This window comes from Gouania willdenowi, chromosome 16 (assembly GCF_900634775.1).
Source record: "Gouania willdenowi chromosome 16, fGouWil2.1, whole genome shotgun sequence".
In the NCBI taxonomy this organism is placed as follows: domain Eukaryota; kingdom Metazoa; phylum Chordata; class Actinopteri; order Blenniiformes; family Gobiesocidae; genus Gouania; species Gouania willdenowi.
In genome coordinates this window covers 14,927,816-14,946,118 of record NC_041059.1, presented here as the reverse complement: position 1 = coordinate 14,946,118, position 18,303 = coordinate 14,927,816, and the positions used below count along the sequence as shown (strand labels likewise).

The following is an 18,303-nucleotide window of genomic DNA, read 5'->3' as shown; positions in this document are numbered from 1 at the left end:
ACTTAGTTTGAGAAGATGTATTTTATTTATTTTTCAAAACTGTTAATGAGTTACATGCATTTAAAATTGTTTTTCTAACTTCAGATTAAAAAAAAAAAAAAATGAAGCTTCACAAAATTGCAGAAAATGAGAGCACGTAGGAAATGATCTGCAGAGGTTGATGTCCAACAGAACGATCCCACTTCCAGTCCTGGACACAGACTTAACACGGGCTTTACAGTACATTTGGATCACTTACACAGAAATTCTGGAATCAACATGAAAACCACCTCCTCCCCCCGTCCAGTGGTGATCTGTCATTCATTCAGTCAGTCCATAATGCAGGACTTTCAGTCATCGAGCTGGAAGTCATCGGCTTAAAAAAGGGATTGACGAGTCGTTGGGCAGCAGCTCATGGAGCTTTACATGAGCAGCCAGAGGCACATGGCCACGTACGCAGCTTTGATCAATATCAGCTCGTCCATCAGGCACGTGCACAGTAACACACCAAAGAGCTGCTACACTAATGTGTAACTTAGGCCTGTGAAAGCTCAATGCACAGCAGTAAAGTCCAGCTGTCATGAGTAGCTTAGTGACACCACTGGATTTAATCTTAGACAAATATCCATCATGCTTGATTCAGTTGTTCACAACATCACTGGGTCAAGTAGTGCAACCATCAACATTTGGTGACATCATAGCTCACACGCTACTAACATCTGAAATGGTAAACTTTAAAAAAAAAAAAGCAATTAGAATTCTATATAAAGCACCACACAACGCACACACAAACGAACTATTTGTAAAGGCCAAATACCTAAAACTGCAAGAAATAATACACTACAACACACAAATTCTCGCATTTAGGGCCTCACTTAAAACACTCCCATATCAAATACAAAAAACATTTCATATACAAACAAACTGCTTATGTCCTAAGACATAGTAATGTGTTTATACAAGAAAGGGTTAAATCTAACATTGGAAAACACAGCACTGTAAATAGAGCTATTAACAGCTGGAGTAACCTTAATGCAGAGACAAAACAAGCTGCAAACTTGACTAGATATAAAGAAAAAACTCAGAACACATTCTAACGCGAATACGAGATCAACACATCAACGAGATGGAACTTATCAACTGGTCAATGAACGCAATCGACTCAGTCTTCACGAACAGAAGATCACAACAACACAAATCTGAAGATGACAAGGAACTTCGAAAGAAGATGAACTCTTATTTTGAACTGGAGGAACGCAAACAACGTCGGGGAATGAAATCTGCAGGGAGCAAGGACGACACGAACAACGATGGAGAGGAGGAATGAAAAAAGACAACACTGACTACAGATGAGAATAAATCCTACATAAAAAGGACACACAAAAAAAAAAAAATGAAATTGTGTTCAGAACAACTGATTGACCACAGAGACAAGCTTTGATGTAAATTTTCTGTGTTCAAAACAGGGGGCGGGACTTAGATAAGCAAACTGCTTCTCTCGTCTCCTTTTTCAGCATGTACAAAAAAAAAAAAAAAGAACAAAACTTCTGTGAATGCAACCATGTCGGAAATAAACTGAATAAATAAATAAAAAATAAATAAATGGTATATTAATGCCAGGGCTTTGTGCCCAATGTAACCTAATTGGTAATAAAAAGTAATTATTGTCTGCAAATATGCCATTGTGCTGCCGTGAGCCCTTACACGTCCCAAAGCTTCACAGACAGACTGTCAGCTTCACAACAGCAGCTGCAGATCAGAGCGGAGACCCCCACCACTGCGGATGTGTGCAAATAAAGCTACCTTAACTTGTGATGTTCAGAAAATTCTTGTAAAAAAATTACAGAATAAAAAAGCACCATGTGATATACACAGCAATAAAAAAATTAAAGAATTATAAACGCCACACAACTTCCATTCAGTTCTAATTGTTCATATCTGACACTCATTTATATACGAAATTATTATATATATGAATATTAAAAATCCTACAATATGATTTTCTGGATTTTTTTTCTCATTTTGTCTCTCATAGTTGAGGTACACCTCTGATGAAAATTACAGGCCTCTCATCTTTTTACATGGGAGAACTTGCACAATTGGTGGCTGACTAAATACTTTTTTGACCCATTGAATACTATTTTACTTTAATTTTCTTGGCAGCCTTTGTTGTTTACACCATGACATGCCCCAAGACAATAAAAAAGGGGAAAAAATAAATGTGTCACAAAAACACAATTAAAGTGAAAAATAAAAGTTCCTTTTTGAAGGCGAGTCAGCTTGTGTGACAAAAACCACATAACTATGCTAAATCCGAGGAGCAACTGATGCTGACTTGTGTAGGACGTGTGCTAGTCATTGAAACCCCCACTGAGAAACAACAGGTGTCTGCATAATGGCCACGCACTCTCCAACTGTCACACTCCAAACATGTTTCGAAAACCCAGACACACATTTGTTGCACAATGACATTGCCTAAAAGCCATGCACCCTTTAACAATAATGGCCCCCATTGTGCAAAGTGCTTTGAGTGTATAAAACCCAATTTTTTGGAGAGACACTGTCAGAAATCACAAGGACCATGCACGTACACAAAAATATAACTACATGTTGTAACTCCCACGCGGCAGCTTGGCCCTGAACAGCATGAGCAGAGCAGTGTTATCCAACAGTAATGAACAGACTGCATTATGGGCCGTGTATCAAACCCTGAAAATTTCACATAATGTGCAAGGTTCATATATTAACTGTGACTTTAATGCTCAGCCTTTCAAACCGAACATGATCACTGACCATTCCCTAATCAGGGGATTAAGCTCTTTTGAGCACCAGTTCTCAACCTTGAGGTCAGGACCCCATTTGGGGTCTTGAGACACTGGGAGGGGGTTGCTAGATTCCTTCAAGAAACTTATATTTTTTGAACAATTCGAGTCCATTTTTGCTTTTTTTACCCTGATTCTGCATCTACACCAAACTTGCCATATATTAATTTATTTTCATCACCTTTTTTGCCATATCTTTGCTCCTTTTAAAGCATTTAATGCACCAAAAAGCTCTTTCTTTTATCCCCCTTATAGATGGCCCTGTCTCCACATGACTGTTCTTGTATGTTCATGTCTGTGTTAAACCACCTTCAGGTACAGTGGGGGTCCCCGGTCTCTGGCACCTTTATTTTGGGGGTCGCAGGCTGAAAAGTTTGAATAACCACTGCTTAGTGCATCGTCACTGACACTTGACAGTGAAAATGTTTTCATTGTGGACATTCAAGTACCTCTCCTCGATGGAAAACAACATTACTGACATGAACACTTGACATGGGACACTCATCATTCATCAACACATCCATATCTGAACCAATAACAAATGCACAGGACTTAAAGTTTGTATTTTATTTAAAGTTCCTTTTTCTAATGAAACTGTCAGAAAACAATGCAGTGACTAAATATAAGAAATACAAAACTTTTAAGGGATTTCTTTACGGATAGCTGGATTGTTGTTTTGGCAACTGTTTAACATACAGTATGGAGTGTTAGTCATTAATATCAATGCTGACAAAGTGTGTGTGTGTGTGTACGTTACTGTGTTGTGTGAGTGATAGTGGTCTGGAATGCAAAAGTGATGTGGTTTCTGGCCTGGTCGAGGTAAGGGTCTGAGAAACTCTGCGTGTCACCAGAGAAGTGTCTCCACTGCATGAGCTCAGACATGCTGAGATGTTTCTGCGATGATGTCACAGCTGCCCTGCGGTCACCGTGGCGACCAAGCTGACAAGGCCTGTCAGAAACCTGCTCCTCCTCTTCCTCTATTATGGCTAAAGATCAATGACAAAAAGTGAGCATGTGCACGTGCACACAGCGGTCCATGACTAATGAAGTGTGTGTGTATGTGAGCCCTACCAGTGATGGTGCCATCCATGCTGCAGCCACAGTTCAGCAGGTCGTGAGTTAAAGAGGGCGTGTCTGCCAGGCTGAAGAGATCTCGCAGTTCGTTGATGGAAAAACTGGTGTGGTCTGTCCCTTTCCCCAGATCGACCACAGTCCCAGAGAGCCCCTGCTTGGACACCTGCCTCTGAAAGATGCGCTCCTCTATGGTGCCTGCAACAAGCAACAGAAAAAAAACTATTTTAATCAGCACAGTTTGTTGGTCCAAATGTTGCTCATGTTTGTTATGCCTGCAGTGAGGAGGCGGTAGATGTGCACGGTCTTCTTCTGCCCATCTCTCCACACCCGAGCCATGGCCTGGACACATGTGGAAAAGCTTTGTTATAAGGTTAGGAAAAAAACTTTGACACCTGCTGGTCAAGAAATGTACTGCAACAATAAGGCAAACAACAAGAAAAACTGTTCTTTTCTATCACAGAATAAACTGGTAAAGGTAAACTTTAGGTCAACAATTCTCAACTGGTACATGGACCTATGCTGGGTGGGTCGCCGACAGCTGGTCAAAAATAAATAAATACTTAAAAATCTTTATTGTTGGACTTGTCTTTTATTATGCATACACAAAGCTATTCAAGATGAACAGAGTTGATATGATGAACGGTTTACAAAGACTACAATAGGAATGGGAAAACTACTTTAAAAGACATAAATATTTGGGAGCCGGACATTAAAACTTTTGGCTCAAACCATATCCTGCTTCAGGTTTTAGACTTTGAACACAACAAACACACCTCTGATAGCAACTCTTACCTGGATATCATTGGCCGGATTCCAGTCGATGTCGTACAGCACCAGGTGAGAAGCACCAATCAGATTAAGTCCCAGCCCACCTGCTTTAGAGCTCAGCAGAAACAGGAAGTTCTGAGAATAGGGACTGTTAAAACTGTCGACCAGCCGCTGCCTCTGACTGGTGGGTGTGTGTCCATCTAACCGACAGAAGGAGTAACCTGTGTGTGTGCACAGGTCCTGGAGCAGGTCCAGTGTCTGAGTGTAATTAGATACAACAACAACCCTAAAGAAGACACACACACACAGTCAACGATCAGCAGACCATAAATATTGGGTCACACGTAACTTAAAGTTTTATACATAAAGGCTAACATTATGTTGTCTTTATCTGTCATTAGCATGAATGAGGTGTCACGAAGGGTGTCATTAAGTGTTGTTCACTAAATTATGACACCTTTGGAGCGATGTTGGCATTTTTTGGGCTAGGTGGAAGGATCTAGTGAAGTTAGGGTAACGAACGACACTTAAAGACCTCCTTCATGACACCTCAGTCATGCTAATGACAGGTGTCATGTCATAATAATGACATCGTAATCTCAGCCTTATATATAAAACTTCAAGTCAACTGTTACCAAATATTTTTATATGGTAAAGTTTCATTTATTCAGACAACTTTTTTCAAGACTATTATTTTGAAATGTACTGATTGCTTTGATGTGTCCTCTGAGGAAGAACACATCAAAGGTAGATGCCACTGAAGAAGACTGACAGTTGGCAGTCGAAACACGTCAGGAGATTAAAGTAAATTTCCTGAAAAAAGTTGTCTAAATAAATTAAACCTTAACAAATTATTAAAAAAAAAGACAAAAGGAACTTTCTGAAATTATTACGTAAAAATATTGTTGTTGATCGAACACAAGCACACACCTGTCTGAAGGGCTGAGTTGTTGGATGGCCATCAACAGGTCGAAAAGAACCAATAACTTTCCTGAGTCAGCAGTGCTGAATATTCCTGAAGAAAAGGATTCTGGGAAAAGATCCACAAGGCCCTCGAATATCGAACTCTCCACAGTTCCACTGTCTGCTCTCTCCTGCAAACACAATAACAAAGCTCATACACCCTGACGTGCACTTGTGAAAAGGAGTGGCCTAAAATGGTAGAACATAATTAATATAAAAGAAAAACTAAATTCCAGCAAGATTCTTTTTGAATAGTATGTTAAAGTTTCCTTTATTCAGACAACTGTTACAGAGGAAATCCACTTTGATCTCCTGATATGTTTTGACTGACAACTGCCAGTCTTTTTCAGAGGCATCTGCTGATCGCTTTGATGTTTCTTTTGAAGTTTTCTTGATTTCCGCGCAGTAATTCCAGCGAGATTATCTTTGTCTTCTTTTTTAGTATGCTAAGGTGTAATTTATTCAGACAACTGTTACTGAGGAAATCCACTTTGATCTCCTGATATGACTAGCAACTGCCAGTCTTCATCAGAGGCATCTGCTGATCACTTCAATGTTTCCTTCGAAGTTTCTTTGACTTCCGCGTAGTAATTCCAGCAATATTTTAGAATCAGTTGTCTGAATACATAAGATCTTAACATACTAAGGGAATAATGCATGTTTTCTATCTTCCTGCAGAACGTAAACAAAGCTAACCTTAACAGAGGAGTAAAGCAGACCAGGGTGATTGCAGAGCTTCTTCAGAGCAGTGATGCAGGCCAGGTGTGTGTGAGCTTGAGTGGCTCCTTGGAGGCAGGCCCTGAAGATCCTGTGGCTGAGGAGGTGTTTGTACAGCTGTTGCTGCAGAGGGGACTGTTCACAAAACAACGTCCAGTCGAGTCGGGGCGGCAGGTAGCGGTTGATAATCTCCTGAGTCCGTCTCAAGATGAAGGTGCCAGTCAAGCGAGAGAGCTCCGCTGCATGCTCTTCTCCCAAAACTCTCTCCTCCTGTCAGTGCAGACGAATGTGGCATCAGGCTGAACCAAACATGCACTGGTTTATCAACACAGGAAATACAATTAAAAACAGGCTTACGTCTGTGCAGGACGGCTGTCGGGAACGTAGGATTGGTTCTTCGTAAACTTTTCTGTATCCAGTGGAGGATCCAAGAATCCCAGGATTAACAAACTCTATAATTGCGTAGAACTCCTGCAGGTCATTTTGTACGGGCGTACCTTCAAAACACAAAATAAGAATAGCAATAAAATTCATATTTTAAAACCATTACAGGTTTTACCATTCAGAGCGATTACCAGTAAGTATGACTCTGCGGTTACAGCTGAGGCTGCTGAGGACTGAGGACGTTTTGATGCTGCTGTTCTTTAGTCTGTGACCCTCGTCACAAAGGATCAAACCGAACTCTAGTTTTTGAATCTGAAAACAAAAACACATTTCAAGACATTCACAAAAAAGTGCTTGCCTTTTTTGGAGGTTGTGTATTTGAATAAGAGACATTAGGTGAACCTGCTCCGAGCAGCGCAGCAGCATCTCGTAGCTGATGACGAGGACGCTGTGGAGTTTGGAAAACACAAACTGCTCTATCCGATGATCCTGAACATGTTAACAAAGATTAATTCATCACAAATCTATAACTCAGTCAGCACAGCACTTAGACACACAGTCTGATGTGAAAGCCAAAGTTCCTTCTCCTCCTTTCTGACCTGATCCACCATGAAGACGTTGATCCTCTCAGAGCCTAGCCACTTTTTAAACTCTGCCCCCCAGTTTTTCACCAGGCTTCCCGGCGTGACCACAAGCACACGCTTCATGATGGGTTTCCCTCCATAAGGTCCCTGTTTAAGTAATGTCCAGATCAGAGTCACGCTCTGCAGAGTCTTCCCTAAACCCATTTCATCAGCCAAGATGGCACCACAGCGATCCACAACTCTGAAAAACAAACACAACATGACTTTGGGTATGTTTTCACGACATTTAGATAGATGTCGAAAGCTGAAGTAGAAAAAAATAATAAAAAACATTGTCACCTCAAGCCCATGACACATTCATAGAGAAAGAGTAATCCTTCTCTTTGGTGGGGTCGCAGATGTGTGGTCAAGTATGGATCTACTACGACATCCACCACTGGGAGTCCAGACTTGTTATTGGACCACTGATGGGAGGGAGAAGGCCGAGGCATCACCAGAGCTCCTAAAAACAGGTGCTTAGCTTTCAAATCTTTATCCATCTACACTTTTTTTTTTTTTTTGGAAACAATGAGTTATATCCTTTATTCGACAACATACCTGGAGCTAGTGGGTCATGGCGAGGACTGCAGATTTGTTGTGCCTGTGGTTTTGCTTGTGGTTGAGCAACACTACCCAACATTGACGGAGGACAAAAAGGTTTGGGTGTAGAGCGTGGAGGGGCGGAATGCCCAGACTTGGAGTGACACTCTACTGGTTCTGTTTGGACCTGCTGGAAGCAGCGCCCTTTGGAAAAGTCCTCAGCGGAAATGAGCCCCATCACTTCCACTTCCTTCCCACCGATTATCAAAGTCTCCCCCTCAGACAGTGTGGCCAGTTGTGACACCTTGTAACCGCTGCCTATAACACAGACACAACTTTTTTGTTTATTTGACTAAATGACAACAACAGACAGGTCTGGGTTAGAGGTTTAGCTGCTTACTCTGAAAATCATAAGGACACTTAAAATCAGTACCGGAAGCTTTGTTTTAGGGGTGTGCATTGCCATTAATCTGATGATACGATTCACGATTTGCATGTCACGATATAATATATACAATATATCTCGATACTAAACAATACCATATATATCACAATATCAATAAATACAAATTTCACGTACCATTTTGTACTTACAAGTACAAAACAAGTACAAAATGGTATGAAATACAATTTATTTCATTTTTTACGGAGCGACTGTAGCTCAGTAGTAGTGAGAACATCCAGTAACCGAAGCATTGGGGGTTTGAATCCAGCTCTATCCAAGTCATGGTGTACTTGGGCAAGGCACTTTACCCACATTGCTTCTTATGAATAGGTATGAATTGTGCATAAATGTTGGTGGTGGTCAGAGGGGCTGTAAGCGAGAAATGGCAGCCACTCTTCTGTCAGTATGCCCCAGGGCGACTGTGGCTACAGTGTAGCTTACCACCACTGGTATGACTGGTGTGAATGAATAATCGTTTCTGTATGCACTTCGAATCTCCTTGGAAAAAGCACTATATAAATCCAAGCCATTATTATCATTAAATACATGGTAACAAACTGTAATTCAAGAACCAATATCAAAAACAAGTGGTATGTTTATCAAACTGTTAAATTACATTTATTAAAAAAGTTTAACTTTTGCTTCTACAACAGTTTCTGATTCTGTTAAGTTCTTAAAAAAAAAAAGTTACCACATACATCTATAAAAGTGCCCAGTATGTTTTATGAAAATAAAGTGTAATAAACTTCCAAGCTAAAATGCATTGAGGAGTGAGGTAGTTTAACAAGGTTCTATATGGTTCACGTTTACGTGCTATGCATATGTTACCGCAATTAAATGGTTTTTATGTCGGAAAACATGGGTCGATACGATAACCACACTGTGAAATATTGCGATATATCGCTAATGTCGATTTTCTTCTTACACCCGTACTTTGTCCAACACTGAATAGTATTCAGTTCTTCATTTTAAATATTTCCTATTATATAGTCCACATAATATAGTTACATGTTGCTATTCTGCAGGTTTAAAACAATGGCGTAGTTGGCTTTGTCTCACCCTTCCCAATATCTTTCCCCTCCATATCCTTCAATGTGACAGAACGCCCTCGGGTCACCAACACTGCATCCCCCTCCCAGCGTTTGTGCTTCTTCTTGCTGGCTTTGCACCAAACCACGCTGAGGTATCGCACTCCATCAGTGCCAGCCTGAGGCACAGAGCTGTCATTGAACTGAGAGCTGCCATTCACTCCTGTAACACAAAGATGTAAAGTGAAGAAGTTGAAGCAACATGGATTAAAAAAAAAAAAAAAAACAAACCAGCAGAGGTCACCGTTACACTAATTATACAAAAAGATCAACATCTGATTTTTCCTATCTTAATTGAATGAAAAACAAAAAGAATAAGTGGAAAAAAATATAACTTTTTTGTGGTCTACAGGCAGAAGAAAACACAACATCAGTTAGTTTGTAATAAACATGATGAGCTGATAGATCATTTTTATTCTTTTTCATTTAAAATTTACAGACATCTTGACAAACTGTGAAAGATGCCAACAGTTTAAGACAGACTTTACGAGACAATACATGTTGTACCCACATAAACAGCAACTATACTGATTAACTTATAAGTTAATCAATCTAACTGATCTAAGAAAAATGAACACCAGCTGTCGTCGTCTGGTGTTTGTTCAACCAATCAATAGCTCAACAATCAGGCTTTGTCGGGAACATTTTTCACAATATTTCCTCAAGGACTTTCTCGTTAAAATTAAGGCTTTCAAAGTAGAGCTTTTGTTAGCTCCATTTCATAAATGCCTGAGTATTGTTTTGGCCCATTTTGTGTTTTCTTTAATGGTTTACATTTGTGAAAATATTAAAATATGTAAACCATTAAACAGTTTATGAAACTAGGTTAAGGATAATGAACAGGTTGGGTCAAAAGCAGCTTTAAAGGAAGTTATGCGTCATGAATGATTAACACGTCAACTCTGGTTGGCTTTTTCATGAAAGATAATAGAAAACCTGAGCAGACCCAAATGGTTAAAAAAAAAAAAAGCCTTACAGCAATTATTGTTATCTTTGTCAATTACAACACTTTCCTAACACGAATAATCATATCTCAACCTAAATTTAGACATTTTTTATCACAGTGCTACCAAAATACATCTTGATGAACTTTGTCACATCTGCTAAGAATCCTGACAATAACAATGCATCATTCCCTCTGAACAACAAAACACACCATGTATTACCAAGGCACTACATATGTATAAAAAAATAAAGTTCCGACATATTCTCTAAACATTAAATTGATGCAACACAGTGTTTATTCTCCTTTTCCAGCACTGTTAGTGAACGTGCTTTTTATAAAGGCAGGCCGTGCCTCATTCGAGCAGCCTTTAGTTTCTCCACTTTAATCTTGGCTCTCAGGAGTTCTTCCTCAAGCGCTTGCCTCCTCTTCAAGCCCTCCCTCTTCTCCTCCCAGTACTGAGCAACCTTCCTGTGATTAGCCAACACCATCTCGTGCTCCTCTTTGGCCAAATGCAGAGGACGAAACTTGTCCGGCTCGTTTTGAGCATAGATGTCATTGGGATAAAGGCTGTGACGCATGTGCAGAGGAGGGGTGGAGAGAGGAATGTTGACAGAGGACAGCACTGGAGACAGCGATGCATCGTAATCGTGGAAGCTGCTGGATTCCTGGTCCCCTTCCTGCTCCTGGACGCTTTCCAGCTCGGGCTCAGAGTGTGACGGGAGGGCGGAGAGGTCAGGCGGCGGCTTTACATCCTCTTCAGGATCCAGCTGGACCACCTCAGTAGGAATAGCTGGGACAGGCGCAGCAGAGTAGACCTGGAGTCCTGCCAGAGTGGAGCTGCTGCCAGGGTGCTCAGCGGAAGAGTTGTGCTTGTTGTATGTTAATCTACAGTTGGAGAGAGGGACGAAATAAGATCTGAGTCAAACACTTCCAAAGCATTAACAAGCTGTTGCATATTAATGCGTGGTGGAGAATTTAGTTGACGATAATGATCAATAAATTACCAATGTGTGAGGAATAAATAGCCAACCTTTAGATTTACAGTGGACACCTCTAAAATGTACTTTTTCTTAAGCAATAACTTAGTCCAAACATAAATCTGACAAACAAAAAAAGAGTGAATTAAATTCCACTCACAAATGTAAAACAAATACATTAAATCAACAGACTGAGCCATACACTCCCTAAAAGATGCATCCAAGCAGCAAATTGAAAACACAGTCAGCTTTGTGTCGAGTGTAATGGGATTGAGCTCAGGATCAGTAGAAACTGCTCGTCTACTTCTCCTTCCTCTCAGACTTGAGTCGTGACAACATGCTGTTTGAGTAAAACCAGTAGCTTGCGTGTCCTGTGTTAAAATGAGTGTCTATGTTTGTCACATTTGTACCTGTGCAGAGCCTGGTCCTTCTCGTGGATGGGCATGTGGTTGAACAGGTGAGGGATCATCTCCATGATTCTCCTGGTTGGCTCGGAGATGCTCGCTCTGTACTCTGGCTGGGCGTGTCTTCTCTGCATCACTTCCTGCTTGGCTGACTCCTTCAATCTCTTGTAGAGGGTTCTGAGGCCCTGAGCGGTACGGTGGGGCCTGTCCCCTCCTAGGGCGTTGTACTGTTCCGACACTGTGTCCCAACACTTGTTCTTGTCCACGATGACTGCGTGCTTGTTGGTGTGCTCCTCTAGGATGCGGATGTAAGGCCGAGCCAGCTTCAACAGGTCCAGCTTCTCAGAGAGGGTGAAGTTAGAAGAGCGAGCTTTCCCCACCATGCTGGATAGAAAAACAGAGCTGGAATCCATCCTAAAGAATTACTGGGTCACACAGACCAGCTCAGGCCTAGAGCCAGTCCCCCCCCCCACCTGTCCTCTTCTGTCCCTGCAGCTCTCTATTGTTGGACCTCACTTAACTCCCACACATGTCTCTTAGTCTCGATCAAACATGAGCAATTCCTTCTTTTACATCCAAGGATCCTCACACTGCTCCTATGTTGCCTCTCATCTGCGTTGCTCAACAAAAACAGGCTGTGCAGCTCACAATAAGAATCAGGCTTAACTAGGCCAGCCTCGTTTAGGCCCCCGCCTACCGCGGGGCTTTGGATGAATTCCTGGCAGCTTAGGCTGACGTAGCTAAGCCGCTTAAACCCAGGCCGACCTACATACAGCTGGGTCTGTGTAAACCTCAAACTGAGCGCAGCACAGCAGAATGGAGGCAGCTGTGCACCACTGGACTGGAGCACTGTGTCCAAGCACAGCATCAACGGTTCATTAACAGCCATGGCTGTGTTTAACTGAGGATTAGAAACAACACAGGTTTAACTAGTTCTGTGTTTTATTTTGCTGTGGGGGAGGGGGGGGGGTGAAGGCGCAGCGCATGCGCTGTAAACGCCTCCTCGTCCTCAGACTCTGTTCAGCTCGTGCTGTTTTAGACCAACATTAAATCACGGCGCGGACTTCACCAGTGAACACGCACGTTCTGACCATCAAAACCACGCGTCCACCGCGAGGTGAAATTAAGTAAACTCGGAGCCGCTGAGGTCACTGAGCTCGTGCACGGTCTTATTCCGACCGTTAGTCGGAACATTAGCATAAAGCTGAACCCGCTGCCATCCTCGCCCCGCCCCCCTGCGCTCCACCACAGAAGCACGAGAGCAGAAACCAAAAACAAGTGCACCAGCACTAAATAAAAACACATTCATAATTATGGTTCCTATCCTCTAACACACAATCGATACATTATCGATCTTTTGAAGCACCAAATGTTGCGACAGGATCTATGATCACTCGTATCGCTATAAATAAAATCACCTCATTCCCCGAGTGAAGCATCATTGCGTCACAAATTTGATTTTAAATTCAAGACATGGCTTCTTTTATTCTCATGGTGAAATTAAAAAGAGATTTTTTTTTTCTTCTCCATGTCAGTGTGAGACTAATATTAATCGAGTTAATAGGTAAGATCAAGACATAAATTAAGTATCCTTGGGAATATTCAAAAAGAGAAACTTTTGTGGGAATTATTTATTGGAATCAACTAGAAAATAGGAGTAATTTTAAATAAATATGATATACAAATATTAGCATTCATGCAAAATAAAATTCAATGAAAAACCTAAGTTTCAACAGATTTGCAAGTCGAACTTTACTTTTTTACTTAATTATTAAAGTTTTGTAAGCATGTTTTTTCGGATTTGCAGAAAGTAAAATGATCTTAATCCAATGTGAACATTTTTAAACCTAACTTAAAGGCACTTCTTTTTATGACTGAGAGGGAGATTTTGAATCCATATTATTGTTGATTTAAAGTTTTTACTGATATTAAATGTTATACTGCTAGTTTTAATGTTCTTATTGCTTTTTAAACTGTTGTTAAATGGTTTTTGTTGCACTTTTTAATTATGTAAAGCACATTGAATTCATGCCTTGTGTACAAATGTGGTATACAAATACATTTGCCTTGCATTAAATATCAAAAATAGGATTTTTTTTAAAAAAAATAACAAAATCTCAGTCCAAAGACCATCATCACTGACACCAATAACTGCTTGTCAAGCACAAACAGTGCAGTGTTTATTTTAACTTAACTGTTTTGATTGAACAATATTTTCTTTCACTACAAAAACATCAATGTTGAGCAAAACATGACTCATCGGTTTGAACCCTTTTTGAAAATAAATAAAATGATACAACCCCTCTCTAAAAACAACAAAAGTCCAACAAAACAATAGCAGAGATGATAATCTTAGTGTACTTGCATGAAATCTGGTTAAAGAGTAACTAAACTCCCAGGTTGTAGCTGACCTACCACCAGGGGGAAATTAAAAAATACCTTGATTAGGGGCGGGGCTTCTGGAGCAATTAAGACACGCCCAGTCTATGCTATAGTATAAATTCTCCAAAGAGCAATTTATGCTATGCTAACAAGCTACAAAATACTCACTTAAGTACCTCTGTGCACAATTCTCAGTCCAACCTACTCACCATAGAGTGCAGAGTCCACGGGTACTTTTTAAAGGATGGGCGGAGCCAACAGTATTTGTTTGTTCACAAAATCTTGTTCTCAGCCAATAGCAAATTTCAACAGTAATAGCCGGGTTTTAACCCATAGAGGGCAGTAACTCAGACATTTTACAATTAAATAAGCCAAATTAAAATACTTTTACTAAAATGTTGAGAGTTGGAGAAGGATCATTCAACAACACTACTTAATACCAAATACATTTGTTTTCAGCAGGAAAAAAAATGTCAATATGATTATAATGCATGAATACAACATTTTGATAGAAACAAATGTGTCTTTGCTGACTATAGAGGCAGCACACAAAACTTAACCTCAACACAGTGTTTTAAAAATGTTTTATCAGATAAGTAGAGTTAGGACAGCATGTTGGTCGCTGGATCGCTGGCCGAGCGGCTAAAGCAAAGGTCTGACTGGTTTTACGTTTTTCTCATTTGACGCTGGACATATTCTCCATGGAAGAAGCACAAGTTTGTCGGAATTTAACGACTTTAGTAAATTTACATTTATATTGTGCAATGTGGAATATTTTGCACATATTCTGGCTCCTTCTACAATTGGTTTGAATAGCAAACATTCTGGTTCTGTAACATAGAGGTCCCCAAAAGTGCATTGACTATTTCTTTCCAAGTTGTAAAGAGAGAATGAAGTAATACATTTTAAAAAGTATTTTGTTGTTATAAAATGCCACTTCCATCTTAGTAAGTAATTATCTTACCGCTCATCATCCCGCACTTAACTTTGTGCAGATGTGAGGTGCGCACACCGTTCCTCTCATACAGCAGCCTGTGCAGTGCTGTGTGCGCGCACACGCACACACACACGACCAGTGACAACAAGCGGAGTCTCACCTTTATACTGTTTGACTGTAGTGTCGCCTCCTGTTGCAGAGATCTCATCCAGCGTCTCATTCTCATTTTCTTTACTCTCTGTTGCACTAAGAACACGAGCCAATGCTTTGGACAAGCCAGGAGCCATCTGACCAGGTTTGGGTACTGCAACATTACATGTTGACTCAACAGCCGGGGCTGAAATACTTTTCTGGACCTAGAAAAAAAAAATGAAAATAAAAAAATAAAGTGAATTAAGAAAATTATAAAGAAAAATTATGAATTAAACTAGAATCCTAACACGAAAATAAAATATATGATAAATGATGCACCTGATAATTTTACTTCTTCTCATATATGAAATATATTTATAGCATAAACGATCTTAGCTAATGCTCAACATTAGTGGAACACAAAATCTCAGAAGTGCTCACCTTATCCAGTACGTTGCTCACATGACGTTTAGGTACAAGGGGATTAGATTCAGTAGTGACAACAGAGGTGGAAGCTCCAGGAGGCATGAACCGAGCCTTTTTCACAGCATTCCCCAGCATACTTGGAGCTCCTGAACGTCTCATTGTTTTTTTCTTTGAACAAGCAGCAAACCCTGGCCTAGAAAACAAAGAAGAAGAAAACACAGTTACTGGCAGTGCACAGCCATTCATAACTTTAAATTAGACGGTCAGCTGGACAGAGCTAATGATACATTTAGATGCTTTGACACAAACAGTAAAGTTCTATTTTTCCTCATACATTGTTTATAATGCCAGGTGCAGTGTTTATTTCAGTCGACTTCAACAGCCTCATTTCAGCAAACCCTAACCCAGTGGTCTCCAACCTTTTTTGGGATCGTGACCCCATTTTAATATCACAAATTTCCAGCAACCCCAAAGACTTTCATTTTACTTCCGTGTGTGTTTCCTCCGGGTACTCCGGTTTTCTCCCACTATCCAAAAACATGATTGTTAGGTTGATTGGAGTCTCTAAATTGAGTGATTGTGAGTGGTTGTCTGTGTCTGTGACGCCCTGCGATGGACTGGTGCCCTGTCCAGGGTGTACCTCCGCCTTGCACCCAGTGTGAGCCGAAGATTGGCACCAGCAGACCCCCACGACCCTGAAAAACTAGAACAAGCAGGTTTGAAAATGGATGGATGGAATTAGTTTCTAGATCCTGTTCGTTATACTGTGTTACAAACCCAAAGTAGCCAGGACTACCGTAGTTCGTTTTAAAAACAACAATTATATTACATTATTTATTATACATTTTATATTATTTTATTTGTATAGTTGAAAAAGTGAAAATATAGGATACAGTTTTTTAATTTTGAAAAGAGTGATTAAAAAAAAAAAAAAATCTGAATTTTTCTTTCAATCAATAACTAGATATTTCAGGCTACCCCAATTCAAATCCAGGCGACTCCACATGGGGTCACGACCCCAAGGTTGAATTATGCTGCGAAGTAAAATATTCACCGACAAATCAGCTGCAGGTCAGAGATGACAAGGGTTAAAATATCCACCATTTCTAGTTCTACTACACACAACACCAGTTATTGTCACTTGGTAAATAAATAATGTGTGCTACCCTCACTTGTGTAAGTGATCTAAGCTGCTAGCAAACACGCTAACAGGGAAGCGCCAATAAGCCTCTAAAAACCCCACAGACAGCATGTTTATACATGTAGCCGCATTGAATATATACTCACAACAGCGTCAAATCTGTTGGAAACGTGTCAGCTCACAAAACAAGACCTAAACTACGCACTTTTTCTCAGTTTATATTAAATCTTAACTTCAGATTCACACTCCGATACGTTTCTCCCGCTGAACCGGTCCGATGTTCTGATTGGCTGAGCCAGTCAAAGTGGGCGTAGACAAAACTAACGTGAAGTGTTGTTGTTGGGGTTTTTTTTTAAATGCTTTATTGATGCAACACATTTATCGTTTCTAATTTAATAATCAACCCAAAGAACGTAATAATTCAATATAAAGTACATTATGTACAAACAGTATGAAAAACAACAATGGGAAAATAAAGAAAAAGAAAATTACGCAATAAATCAACACGCTTATAGCAAGAGGTTTGGAATATCTGCCAAATCGATTTATGATTAAAGAATATCAAATCATTCATTTGTTTTTGATCTTTGGATCATTTTCAAGGACTGGAGGTAAAGTTTGAACTCATTCGTGAAAGTAACAAAGTCTGGGTGAAACATGGCGAGTCCTTTTGTGTGATGTTAAAATGTAGGAATCCTTAGTAGGGACCAGTTAAAGTAGTGTATATTTGTGTAGCAGATAAAAGAATCCCATTAGAAAAAAAACTAACCAAATCATTAGAAACCATCAGGAACCATTAGGAAATGCCTAATGGTTTCTCTGAGCGCGCAACAATAACTGTTCTGATATTTCTATTTTAATGCAAAAGAAAACATATTCTTTAGTTATAACGTTCAGGAAATAATGAATTTGTGATGATAACTTGTTAAAGAACTTGTGGACAGTGCTTTTCCAAAAACAACATTCTATTCCAAATCGAATTATGAAAAGATATTTAAGGGTAAATGTTGTTCATTATTTAAAAAAATGTGTTTCTTTCTTTGTCTTTTGAGAAATTATAAATAATAATGTGTTCCTAATCTATGAACTGTATTTTTATTTTTCATTTTAAATAGTATTCCTTTTTGTTACATCAGGAAATAATGTCTAAATTGAAACATGCTGAGAGGCTCGAGGGCATTAAACATTTATACCTGTGCATTAATAGTAATTAGTTTAGTTAAGACAATGGGACTAGTTTAGTGCACTTGAGAACAGACACCTTTTACTAGTCCTATACATTTATACATGACCCATTTTATATTAGCCTATAATAATCCTAATAATAAGTGTTACATTTAGGTATCAATTCTGGTTTTTTTTTTTTTTTTTTAAGATATTTCTATATTGCAATCTGTCTTACATTTTATTGCGTTTTTGTTTGTTACAGTGGACACTAGCGGTTAAAAGTTTTAGAACACCCTCATTTTTCCAGTTATTTATTGCAATTCAAGTCGTGCAAGTCCATTGAACTGCTTGAAATGGTACAAAGGTATGTACTGAACAGTCAGAGGTT

The 18,303-nt window shown here is 39.7% G+C and overlaps 2 protein-coding genes across 2 annotated transcripts; both read right to left on the bottom strand.

The window, feature by feature from the left end:
- Positions 1-3,453: 3,453 nt before the first annotated feature.
- On the bottom strand, positions 3,454-17,032 carry rad54b (RAD54 homolog B). The gene is made up of 16 exons (XM_028470117.1): positions 16,895-17,032; positions 15,623-15,800; positions 15,210-15,405; positions 9,375-9,566; positions 7,889-8,188; positions 7,631-7,793; positions 7,307-7,532; positions 7,110-7,196; positions 6,899-7,019; positions 6,681-6,820; positions 6,303-6,593; positions 5,574-5,737; positions 4,668-4,929; positions 4,148-4,214; positions 3,873-4,070; positions 3,454-3,787 (listed from the first exon to the last, which is right to left on the bottom strand). Exons 2-16 carry the CDS (start codon positions 15,764-15,766, stop codon positions 3,555-3,557), a joined length of 2,784 nt encoding a protein of 927 aa, XP_028325918.1. The 5' UTR covers positions 15,767-15,800; positions 16,895-17,032; the 3' UTR covers positions 3,454-3,554.
- fsbp (fibrinogen silencer binding protein) lies at positions 10,627-12,601 on the bottom strand. The gene is made up of 2 exons (XM_028470118.1): positions 11,737-12,601; positions 10,627-11,234 (listed from the first exon to the last, which is right to left on the bottom strand). Exons 1-2 carry the CDS (start codon positions 12,141-12,143, stop codon positions 10,682-10,684), a joined length of 960 nt encoding a protein of 319 aa, XP_028325919.1. The 5' UTR covers positions 12,144-12,601; the 3' UTR covers positions 10,627-10,681.
- Positions 17,033-18,303: the final 1,271 nt, after the last annotated feature.

What these genes read in the sequence shown, in the direction of transcription:
- rad54b (XM_028470117.1), bottom strand. Translation starts at nt 15,766, where the DNA reads ATGAGACGTTCAGGAGCTCCAAGTATGCTGGGGAATGCTGTGAAAAAG. An exon ending in ACGTCTTCATGGTGGATCAG is followed by an intron (nt 7,197 to 7,306) that starts GTCAGAAAGGAG and finishes TAACATGTTCAG; the next exon opens with GATCATCGGATAGAGCAGTT. An exon ending in CTACCGCCTCCTCACTGCAG is followed by an intron (nt 4,071 to 4,147) that starts GCATAACAAACA and finishes TGCTTGTTGCAG; the next exon opens with GCACCATAGAGGAGCGCATC.
- fsbp (XM_028470118.1), bottom strand. Translation starts at nt 12,143, where the DNA reads ATGGATTCCAGCTCTGTTTTTCTATCCAGCATGGTGGGGAAAGCTCGC. An exon ending in AAGGACCAGGCTCTGCACAG is followed by an intron (nt 11,235 to 11,736) that starts GTACAAATGTGA and finishes CTCCAACTGTAG; the next exon opens with ATTAACATACAACAAGCACA.